This window comes from Bacillus rossius, chromosome 11, assembly GCF_032445375.1.
Source record: "Bacillus rossius redtenbacheri isolate Brsri chromosome 11, Brsri_v3, whole genome shotgun sequence".
In the NCBI taxonomy this organism is placed as follows: Eukaryota; Metazoa; Arthropoda; class Insecta; order Phasmatodea; family Bacillidae; genus Bacillus; species Bacillus rossius.
Genome location: NC_086338.1, coordinates 28,292,521 through 28,305,071, shown reverse-complemented (window position 1 = coordinate 28,305,071; position 12,551 = coordinate 28,292,521). Strand labels below are relative to the sequence as shown.

Genomic DNA, 12,551 nt, shown 5'->3' with positions numbered 1-12,551 from the left:
CGTCGCGCTTATCATCCCGCCTCGCAGTTACTATCAATGACATTCCAATGACACATTTAACTACTCAATATTAATTTTAAAAAGGCAACTTACTGAAAATTACCACTAAACGGCTTTAATATAAGTACTTATAAATTATTTAATTAATTTAAACGTAAACCAAACACATAAATATATAATATACACTTATTATAAAGTGCTAATCTTTGGATTCACATTTCTTGTGTACATTATCTTCGTAATAGAATGCTTCTGATCTGTATTAAAATTATAAGGTGTTACAATTCTCCACCACAATAAGTATACATTTCATAGCTTCGAAGTTTTGTCGCATGCAAAATCAGTGATTAACAAGAGTTGGTTGTGAAGATGTTCATATTGACACGTTCAAGCTTTACTTAGTCAACAAAGTTGACTCTTAAACTAAAGCTTTACATCATTATAGTTTCTTGTGTATTATTTTTTGTAAATAAAAAATAATTTACTCGCTTAGCAACTAATACCACAAAAATAGTTTGCAACTCTGATGTCTAGTTATCGAGTACAAATTTTTAATGTACACACACAATGAAAAATAAACACACCCTTTTAATGTCTAAATTTATGTCCTATAAGTCTATTACTCACTGTCATTAACATTTATAATTTTTTCTAGAAAAATAATAATTACAACATTTATGAGTTATGCCCTGCATTGTTTTACTTTCATATAGGCCAGTGGAATGATATAACGACATTGGGAGGTAAAGGCACACCGAGGTAGCTTTGTCAACACTAGGAATCACACACACTCTTAACCTCGGTGTATTTCCATTACCCTTCATAGCGACCATAATCCAACATAGTAAATCATGTGATGTGAGTGAAGAGGATTATCAAGGATTTTTAACATTTATAAACTTGTTTCCTTGACTGATAGCACGGACTTCCTACAGTTACATAACAAAGGTGACAGACATTGACAGTGCTATTGAAATGAAACTGCCAGTGGATGAAATATTAAAGGCGGGGAAATACTCAGAGACATGTAGGCTCGTCATCACTACTATTATTCAATGGTTGTTTTTGTTAATTTGTTAACATAGATCTCCTGAATTTTATGACATATTTTGTGTCACCAAATATTTATTAAAATAAAAGGAATCAAAAAACTGGCTCCAGCACATACTCAGCAGTAAATAATAATATACAAACATACAAGATCAATAATTCAGTCAAGGTTTATTATATTTCATACCTAAACGAGCCAGTGAAAATAAAAACTCACATGCTTAAGTTTAGCAACTGGTGCCAGCAATGTGTCACTGAATATCCGCGGATTTGCGTAAATTATTATTTAAATATAGGTTAGTATTTTATTATATTTATTAAATTTTCTTTTACTGATCAAGTTTTTGATAGTTTACACTGATATATATTATTTTTAATACAATTTTTATATTTTTAAAACATTAATTATGTTTATTATCTTACATGCTGCAAGCCTTTTTTACCGCTAATAATTTGATTATTTTTGTTTGTCTTAAAATTTTAGGAAATTGCATTTATATTTATGTTAGTTAAGTTATGTGTATTTTGTTTAAAGTGCTCTAGTTTCTAGCTTTTGTGTGTTTAAGTGGTAAACAAGGCACGCATTTATTACTTAAATAAAATAATTAGTTTTGTATTTTAAAAATGTATGAGTGAGTCTTTTAGTACTCGCCAGTTATGTGTAAACATCTAACGAGCAAATTCAAGTGTCCTCATGTTGTTCATGTTGGAAATAAACCTATAATACGATATTTGAACACTAAATTTAAATTATAATTCTTTAAAATAACGTAGAGCGTGTTAAATGATATACAAAATTTTCGCTTTTCAAGTATATAGTATCACATGAAGCTGCCTCGGTGTGCAGGTAATGATGTTCAGGGACGCTTGCATCGCTGTTACCGGAGTCATGTTTGTCGGTGGCGCTCTACTAGCGTTCCGATTAAACTGGCTCTCCACCTGCGCTCCCACTAAACAGGTTACATCTAATCTAAGAATGACGTAAGGAACACAAGGATGCAGCAGGCAACATGAAACCGGAGTGGCGCATGAAAACCGCAAATGAAAAACGTCCCTAGCCCTTCAATTTTACAAGCAAAAATTCAGGGAAAAATTTCTTCTTACACGTTTTACTTTTTTTGTAACTTGAGGGAAAGAAAAATTATTTGTAAAATAAATTCTCAAGTATTATCTTGTAAAATTTGCGATTTGAATAGCTTTAATTTTAAACCAATCCTGTGAATTTAATTAAACTAATGGTTTACACAAACAAAAAATGCTATAGTACATAAAATAATGGTAAATAGGATTTACAGTGAAAATTGTATATGTTGTACATCAACCTGTTATAAAATGTACAGAAATTTAAGTTTAGAATTACAATAAAATATGTTGGCAGTTAGATTTCAAAGTCTTTCTTTGTAAAAGGAACAAAATGTTTTACTGTGGAGGGTCTCTTTATTGTTTATGGAGACCTGCAAACACATACATAATTGTAATTTAAAAAATCCTTTATTTTACAAAAAAAATTATCAAATCGAAACGTGAAAAAACGAAAACAGTAAATCATGAATTTATGTAAACATAACGTTGGTTAGTAAATAAGGTTTAAAAGCAAGCCAAAACGCAATGTAAGCCGGAGAGATCGTAGGAATATCTTCTTTTCGCCTTGGCGGCGTGGCTTGTCAGCTAGAGTGAAAGGAAGCGGCTTCCAAACATTTATCATCTGAAATAAAGAAAATAATGAACAGGAAGTGGTAGGCAGATTATCGTGGCTATGGAAAATGGAGGTATGGTTGATGAAGAAATTTTTCTCTACCACTGAAAATTGCTGCCCTTTTTTATTGTATTCTGAGACATAATCAACACAGCTATTTTTGTACTGAAGTTTTCTAATGAATGACGGATTCCAGTAAATGCGAGGAATAAGGCATAAAATAACTGGGTATTATTTAAGGAAATGCTGTGAATCTCTATCATTAAACATTTGAAGTATTTAACGGGTAATTATTGAATCTCATATCTGATGGTACCTGAAGAAACTACCACAGTTAATTATTTTTTTACATTATCCATGACTCTCAAGAATGTGACATTTAAGCAGAATGACCAGAACATTTAAGCGACGCCCCATTATAAGGAGAACAATAACGTGTTCTTCAATTCCATTCTCATGTATTGAAGTATTAATTCAAATATTTCTAATAGTTAGAATAAAAAATAATAATTTGGAACTTAGTTTTTACGTGATTTTTAATGAGAAATAATTAGTTCACTTTCGGAAAATAAATGCAAATATTTTCACAATAAAAAAAATCCCCGTAAAGTGTAAAAGTAAATTCATTAAAAATACCGTATAGTTTTAACAGTAATTATGATTTTATTAAAATGTAATCAAAATAGTAAAATGTAAATGTAAGTCTGAAATCAGCTAGCTTCTTAAGACGACACTAGAAATATTTCTTTTTTAGGTGATAAATTATAAACAATCCTATGGTTGGCTCTAAAACCATCACAATTTGACCTTCTGAATAAGTATCTGTGCCAAATGTTGCTTGGGAAAAAAGAAATGGAGCAATTTGATTTTTACTTTTCGCTGCACGGTTAGCATCAAGACCAAAACATTGAGAATATTTTGGCAGTATGGGATGTGTATCATATTTAGTTAGATTTTACGAGTTAGTTAGCTTGTAGTTAGTTTGTTGCTCTTATAACTAACCATGTCATAACTATGGATAAGTTAGCAAGTATTTAATAAGTTAATCAATGCCATATTTCTTAATATATGTATAAATATTCTGATTTGTACTATCTTATACGCATTACATTTAAACGTCCAATCATCTGTAGCGAACACTAAAAATACGAAACTGGGAAAACTGACAGGTAAGTGTAAATAAAGTTAAAACTGCTACAAACGTATTCATTTGTTGAAAATTTTTGTCAGTTTTTCACTCAAATATCAATTATTTGCAGTAATTTTCAGTTTAATATTAATATGATAAAGTAGTTAATTGCTAACAACTGTATTTTTTTTTAGATGGAATCGAATACGTGATACTTTTATTTTAAGTCTCTGATACATTAGCAAGCACATGGCAGATAGTCCAAGCTTGCCACACCTCTAATCCGTGCAATAATAATTACGTGTGTGAGAGAGAGAGGATACGCCTTTCAAAAATTCTCTAACTTCAGTTGTGACTTAAATTAAATACTCTTGATGGAATGAATCAGCTCACATAGCCTACACGCCAAACGCTACGAGCAAAACAGCGTGAACGAAAAGCTGCACATGGTATGCGTATGGAGCGCTCCGCGTTAGGTCGACCAAGTTCCTTGGGAAATATGGATCCCGGCCTTCATCGCCACATCAGTCATCCACCAACAAACATGATCCTCTGGTGCCTACTGTGCACAAAAGCTTCCCTCGAGCTTGCAATTCTCGTCACTATCTCCGTTACACTACTCATGCACCAGCTAATTACGCGAACATGCTTCAAGAAGTGCGTGTCACTTCACTAGCTCTAGCTGTCCTCACTAGATAAGCACGCACTACACCACCTTATCGCATCATGTGTTTCCCGTTCTGTAGCATTCACTCTCCGCCATCAGGAACAGGTTTGTGAATACTAATGTATTTCAGTCGTGCTGACTTCAGCTAGCCCCAAATATAAACTTCACGCCACACTTTCTTAACATAAATACACCACGTTCCTTGTTCTGATTACCATCATCGATTGGTAAACTGTAAGAAGTTGGTTATCAGCTGTTAATTTACTAGCAAGCAAACATATTTCTTTGGTAAACCTTTCGTGACACTTCAGTTAATTACAAGGTAAAAAGTAACTCGAAATAAATGACAATTTCACATAAGAAATTTACACAAGTTTGAGAGAAAACATTCTTTCTTTTTTCTACTAACAAATATCTGATGGTCACTCTTGAGAATTACATTATTTTCTAACATCGAACTCAACTAAGCTGAAGAAGTAAGACTTAAATAAGCAAAATTGTACAGATACATACTTATCCACTTTACAAGCGTACTTAAAACTTTGTAGAATTACAAATAAATTTTTACAGAAGAAGGATTTCATACTAATTTCTGGATTAAAATGGCTGATGTAGTGCAAAACTAGTCCCAGTATAACCAACAACCGGTCACTCAGGTTTTTTTTCTCCTGTTTACCATTAATGATTCATCGGGGAATGGTTTCACTTTTTTTTTTAGTTTAGTCTTCCATTATATTGTGGAGCTTCTACCTTAAACCACCTGGTCCAATACATTCATTTTGAATTACTGTCATGTTAAAAATTATCGATTATACTGCCACCTTTATTTGAAAGCTTTGTGACGTCGTCAATGCTACGTTTCTTCCTGTTGTTAATATTATGTTTAACGTTTTTGATTTAATTAATATTTTTACTATGTTGCTATTATTAGTTTTTTTAGGTTTTTCGATTTGTTTTAAGGTATTTTTCATACGTTTTAATTTTTCCTCTTATTTGATTTTTATTTTTATACTACTGTGAAGAGTTTTACTTTAAGAAATTGGCAATCATTTATGGGAATCGATAGAAAAAATGGTATTAATTTTAATTATCTATAAGAGGTTTTAAGTGTGGATGGCTTAATGTGATCGTTTCTCTTGATCGCCTATTTTTCAAACCGTTTACAAACACGATTATTTTGATTTAATGTTTGGTTTCATTAGTAAAAGTCATTGAACCGTAATTTTCTGTGCTTACGTGTGGGCCAAGGTGATCAGCATGCTACCTCTACTGCGTGTAAATGTCAGATCAGTTAGTAAACACGCGTACTTGGCGTCCAAACACAGCTGCGGCTCGAGCCACTGAGATGCACTCTAGCGACATCTCCTGGTCGCGCGGCTAACACCTCGGCACGGGTGCTGCGCGGGTTGCTGCTTTCCCAGGCGCCGAGACCCAAGTGAGGAATACGTACTGGGCGGTTTTCGATTCCTCCCCTAGGATTGAGATGGACGTCTATAACTTCTACGAACTACTGCTCCTTGTTTAGACCTGGCATAACTAAACGTTCATTTAACAAAGCCACTCTAATGAGTTCCTTCCAAGCAGGCGTCGCTCTTGTTGCGGTATTTAAAACTTAAACGTGCATTTTGAAAGTTGTTATAAATATCTGATGTTAAGTGATCCTACAGTACACAACTTTCAGTAATAAATAGGACCAGTTGTCCAAAATAACATAAGTTTTCAAAGTTCATTAATAAAGATTTTTTTTAGGAAATATGAGATAAAATATATTTCAGTAAAATGTAATAGACATCAATTTAGAATGCAAATGGAAATACTCAAATTAGTTTTCAGCCAGTACATAAGTTACAAAAACCAATCATGATTTAATGAACAGAAAATAAATCACCTAATCTTACAGTTTGTGATTATTTAAAATTATGGGGGATTATTATACAACCGAGTGATATATATTTCTTTGGTTTCATATACCACATTATTTTACTGGAAAATTAACATGGCTCAATAAAACTTATTTCTTTCTTGTATTTATTAAATTATAATATATCTATTAAATTTTGTATTTAGATCTTACTTCTTTTAAATCGTCACCAAGAACACAAATCAAAATTAAATCAATAAGTTATAAATATATATTACTTAAGAAATTTAAATGTCTTTGTCGAACACCATGATGCAACAAGGTAAGTTGGACAAGATCGACATGTTGGTTTGTTACATCAAACACTAACAGTAATTATAAATAACATTTTTATCATACAACTAGAACTAGAACAACAGCAACAATAGTTACTTCAACTTTCTTAAATCCCTGTTCATATCCAGCATCATCTAGACAAACGACAAATAACAACATCCCGTCAACATGTAGTACATTATGCTAATTTTATTTAACATTTACAATATTGTAATTAACATCCAAGACAATGTCACAGCCAAAGACTCCATCAAATGTACATCAATAGTGTCGAGGATTGACATACGTATTTTAATTCTTCGAGAGAGAAAAAAATGTTACACATAATTTTCTTGTTACACTGTGTCTAGTTTTTAGAAGGTTTATAATGTGATTCAGTACTGTAATAATAAGGTTCCCCTTGTGTGTTGTGTATCCTACATTATAGCACTTTAACGGCAGTGAGTTTTTTTAGTCATAATTCTGTATGCAAGTTTATTCTCAAAGAATCATTCACATAAACGTTTTCCCACGTTACATTGCAAACATCTGTGACACATCATTGACCACTAATGGAGAAGATAAATTGTGGGTGCAAAGACACTGTATTGTTTGGGGCCATGCTTAACACTTATTATCCAAATATTTTGTTTTGTTTGTTAATAAATAATACCTTTAATCTCAATGCGCAAACAAGTTAATTGCACACACAATTTAAGATATATTTAAAAGACACGAGTATTTATTTAAATTCTAACAAAATTGTATCCCTCAGAAAAAAATTACACATTATGATTTATTTGAAACAGGCATTCTGGGTTTCGTAAATAGTGAAAACATCACTAAGTACATTGTCATTTATCTGTTTGGATATGGTCAGAGCTACAGTATCGTTACACAGTACTTAGTGTCTTGATCAGTAGTTGCCGTTACAGCATGTATGTGCTACATTCACTGCCATAAAGCGCAATTGTCATTGGTGCAAAAGTGCACTAATGTGTGAGGGGAAAGGGGAAACCTTGCAGTCTTTAAATGAACACATATTCTTCCATCGGTATGTAATCTCACTTTAACACGAGTGCTTACACTTTCAGTCCATGGGATTAAGGAAGCTTAACTTTTATGTATGTGTGAATGGTAGGAATCAAAAATATTTCACAATATTATCGAAGGTCACACCCGCCCACAGCCAAATATACCGATACCACCTTATGTTTACATTTTCACTACAACCACATCATACTCTTAAGAAAATAAACACTGAAAGGACCAGCTTTCTTTTTTTTTTCTCATTCACTTTTGATTCCAGTCTCTAGCTTTCGTCAACACGAATAGTTAATCTAGCACAAACTACATTGTCTATAAAACTGTATGAGTCTACTGTCCGATCACCGCAACATAATCCCCGGCTGGAGTGTATAGTCGGGTGCGTAGGAGAAATAAGCACGTAGAACGATGTTAAAGCTGTCCAAGTGTTCAAAAACAACAACCATGTTGATATTCACTAAAATTAAAACTACAAATCTTAGACTGTAGTCAAAACCAATTTTAAAAAAAACACACACACTAATAGCATTTTGAGGAATTTAACTTCGGATCTAGTTCATGTACAATTTAAAATGTTTCAAGCCACGTTTTAACTAAGTACATTTCATTGCAATTAATTGTAAGGCTGTTTTGTTTTAAATATTTTCTTTGCATTTTTAAACTTTAAATAAAGTATTTTTAACTGAGGTTTAAAGTATTATCGAGTATAAAAATAATTAGTAGGTACTTTTAGTTGGCCAGATAATATTTTTTTGAACAACTTTTAAGAAAATATAATAAAACCCTGATAATAAATAAACTGGTTTTGAACACTTGAACGCTGTGACGTCACATGTGTTTCTCTCTCGCAAACACAGTGGCTTGACCCCGGTGCCGGCCAATGAGCGTAGCTCTTCTTCCCTTGCGCCGTCTCGCGCCGCGCTCCGAGCAGGGCAGAGCAGCCGGTGTGCGCACAGTACATGCTCCGAGCAGGGCAGAGGAGCCGGCGCGCGGACAGTACAACTCCCGGGAATAGAAACCTCACAGCCACGCAGTCAACGAGTCCGGTACAGCGCGGCCATAGACTAACGAATACATAGACTGGCTATCGTCTCCTGCGCATGGCACCAACATCGGCGTACGATTCGCCAAAAGAACTGTCCAAAATTAATAGATGCGAACAAAGACACGCGAAGTTTTTCCTACGAATGTTTCTCCAACAGATAGGTAGACACATATTTAGTTGGTTTGGGCGCAGTGCGTATTTTAATGTACTTCTCCATAAAACCACTTTCTTAACCACAGCAAAAATGTTTGTTTAAGAATGGGCCTATACAAACGTTTGTGTTTCTGCAATAGAAAGATTTAGTTTTTGCTTGTCATGTATGTTCGTAGTAATAAAGCTATAAAGAAATATTTGTGTAGTAAGCCAAATTAGTGTTACTTTTTTTTACCCCCCCCCCCCCTAAAAAAAAGAGAAAGATGTTACAGTTGGAGGCCTTGTTGCCATATTATTTTTTGCGAAACCGTGTGATTAAACCTTATATGTAAATATTATGAACTGGAAGAATTGTTAATGTCTAAATATAATGAATATAAAAAAAATATTTTCAGCAATAAACACGTTATCGATTATTTAATTTAAGATTTATTTAGCCTGTCCGTCATGAAGAAAGTGGTTTCGCAGTGTACCTAGTCACGAACCATTGCAACCCTGCGGGGTTCCGACTCGGGAGGCGAGCTGCTGTGACGTGGTCCAAGTCGCTCCCTGGGTCGCCCCCGCCGCGCTGCGACGCCCAGAACACCGTGGAAATGCCGCTGTCTCTCGCCTGGCGACGGTGCAAGGGAGGGAGATACGAACAGAAGAGACGCCGTATTGTTGGCAACAATTTTGCGCCATAACCATTTTTTTTTTATCGCGTGACATTGCAACTTTGCCTTCGTTTAAGCCTGCAGCTATAAAGATAACATTAATACACAGAACAAATTTTTTTTTTCTGTATTATTACAAAATATTCCTTTAGAAACAAGTTGCCAGGAAATAGTTATTAATACTACATGAAAGGTATTGTAACTTTGTACATCATATGGCTTTGGTTATTTTTGCATTTACGTATAAGATACGTTTTTCGTGATAATACTGAGTATTTATTACAAAGATTGGCGCGTAATATTATTTGTTTAAATTTATGTTTAATGCAATTTTTTTAAACCATGGAAATTTAATCGAAATTGCAATAATTAGACTTCATTATGTTTTAATGAGCTTATTAATGTGTTCAGTTAGTTTTAGAAAGCTGTTCAGAAAAAGGTTTACAAATTAACTTTTGGCTGTACTAGGACAACAAAAACAAAAACGCCCGGGTAAGAATCCAAACCCAGTATTATTACGAAAACCATTTTTTTTATAGCGATACATTTGTTGTCACGTAAATGTACAAATTTACAAATATCTGTAATTTTACATGAATATTTCTATTCCATTTCCAAATAAATCTTATGAGTATATTTACTAAATGCCATCTGAAATCACTGTAGCAGCCAGTTCTTAATTACTTCAATTATTCCATTAAATTATATACATTATGCTTTTGAAAATCGAGCAGTAGAAAATGGTTACGGTAAAAAAATTGTTGAAACCAAGATGGCGTCTTTCGGTTTCCATCTCCTCTCTCCATGAAACGCAGTCCTCTGAAAGTGCTTGCACGACGCGAACACCTGGAGCGCTGCGGTGTCTGCGCAGTGCCGAGTGCGCGCGCGCCGGCCGGAGGGCGACATAACCTCAAACAGCGGCGCGCGCGCCTCACAGCCGGTTGTCCTCGAGCGACTCGGCGTCGCCCTGCAGCCGGCTCGACTCCTGGATCACCGGGAGGCCGTTCACCAGCACGATGGTGTTGCGCACGCTGTCGTAGGAGGCGGGCGAGGCGGCGGGCTTGCGCAGCGCCGGGCCCCAGTCCTCGGTGGGGCGCGTCAGCGCCCGCAGCCTCTGCGACAACAATACAACTGCCGCTTGGAGCAGGCATGGAGGGTTCCCTAGACCCGTGAAGAGCTGACGATACTGCTCCGGTATTGCGACACTCTTATTTATTTGTTGTGTTTATTAAATTATAATACATCTATTAAATTTTGTATCTAGATCTTACAAATAAAAATTAAATCAATAGGTTATAAATATACTTTACTTAAATAATTTAAATGTCTTTATAAAACATGATGATGCAAAAAGGTAAGTAGGACAAGATCGACATGTTGGTTTGTTACATCAAACACTAGGCCAGTAATTATAAATAACTTTTTTTACATACAACTAGAACAACCACAATAGTTACTTCAACTTTCTTAAATCCCTGTTCATATCCAGCATCATCTAGGCAAAAGACAAATAACATCCCATCAACATTTAGTATATTATGATAATTTTATTTAACATATAAACTTTTGTGATTAACATCCATGACAATGTCGCAGCCAAAACTTCCATCAAATATACAACAATAGTGTCAAGGATTGACATACGAATTTTAATTCTTTGAGAGAGAAAAAATCTGGGAGCTAGGAGAGGTTCGATAGGCCTCTACCGTATACCGTAACTGGTATTCAGGGTGATTGAGGAGTCCCACTAAGAAGTGGTGGATTGTGGTAGGCGCCAGCAGTACTTGTTCTAAGAGTTAAGAGCACAGTAAACTGTCTGGTTAGCTGAGTGAGCTAGGAGGTTTCTAGTGGTGTCAATGCTGGGATGCGTGGTCTCAGCCTCTCTACATAACTGGGGCCCTAACAGCTTTCCTGATTGCAATTGGAAGGAGTGTATCCCCTTCTGAAAGCAAGCCACAATATATTATTAATATAAGGCTCTGGACTGGGATGAGACCAGTAGAACCTAGGACAGTGCTGTCTACTTATATAGGTGTTGTGACCTGTGTTTGGTGACGAGTCTACATTAAAAACATTTAAGGGCATTAGTAAAACACACAACCTTACCTGTTTACCACGTGGAATCATCACATCTTGTGACATTACAAGTCATAGATAGACTACTGCTGTGTGTTGTAAAAGACTGTAAACTTGAAACAAAAACCATAGAGGGTGCCTTTCAAAACAACTTCAAACTGGGGTACCAACTAAGAAATTAGCAAGAAGAACTCAACCAGAAGACTTGCCTGTGTATCAATTGTTTGGACTACAGTGAAGAACATTATAAAACTTTCCGTAACCACCAAAAGTTGGCACCAAAGAATAATTTGAACAACTAAATTATAGTTTATTTTAATCTTTGAAATTTTATGCATAAGAATAATTAGTTTTGCTTATAACCCAAAATTCCAAAATATTTCAATTTTTTGGCTTGCATTAATTCAAAACAATCGTATATTTTATTGAGCTAAGAAAAGGGAAATACTATTATAGAAAAAGAAAATGTGCTACTTATTTTACAACCAGACCCTTTTTTCAAAAGCAATGACGGTTTGAATACGATAGTTGTGTATCAAGGTGGTCAAATTTCTGTGTTGCCAAATAATCTGACCTTACTTTTATATCGTTAACAACAGTATTTGGAGAATACCAATTTATGGACAGAGACCAGAAAATTCACGGATTCATTTCGCATTACGCTAGAATTCAAACAAATGTACCTTCATATTTAATTTTTTATTTGCTCACAGTTTATCTGAAGGACTCTGAGCCAACGAAAAAAATATCGTATCGCAAGCATCACAGTTGACATGTCTCATAAGCCAATGAGCAAGTGGCACTTGCCCATTTGTGGAGTCTATCCTAAAGGTCATTGAAACCGCGAATATTGTCCAGT

General features: G+C 34.7%; 1 protein-coding gene across 1 annotated transcript in view; it reads right to left on the bottom strand.

Annotated features, from left to right (window-relative positions):
• Positions 1-7,992: 7,992 nt before the first annotated feature.
• The window catches only part of LOC134536737 (sodium- and chloride-dependent glycine transporter 1), a 180,054-nt gene continuing 175,495 nt past the window's right edge, over positions 7,993-12,551 (bottom strand). The window contains exon 12 of the mRNA XM_063376629.1: positions 7,993-10,730. Coding sequence (XP_063232699.1) covers positions 10,548-10,730 — 183 coding nt within the window. The 3' untranslated portion in view covers positions 7,993-10,547. The remainder of the gene's footprint in view (positions 10,731-12,551) is intronic.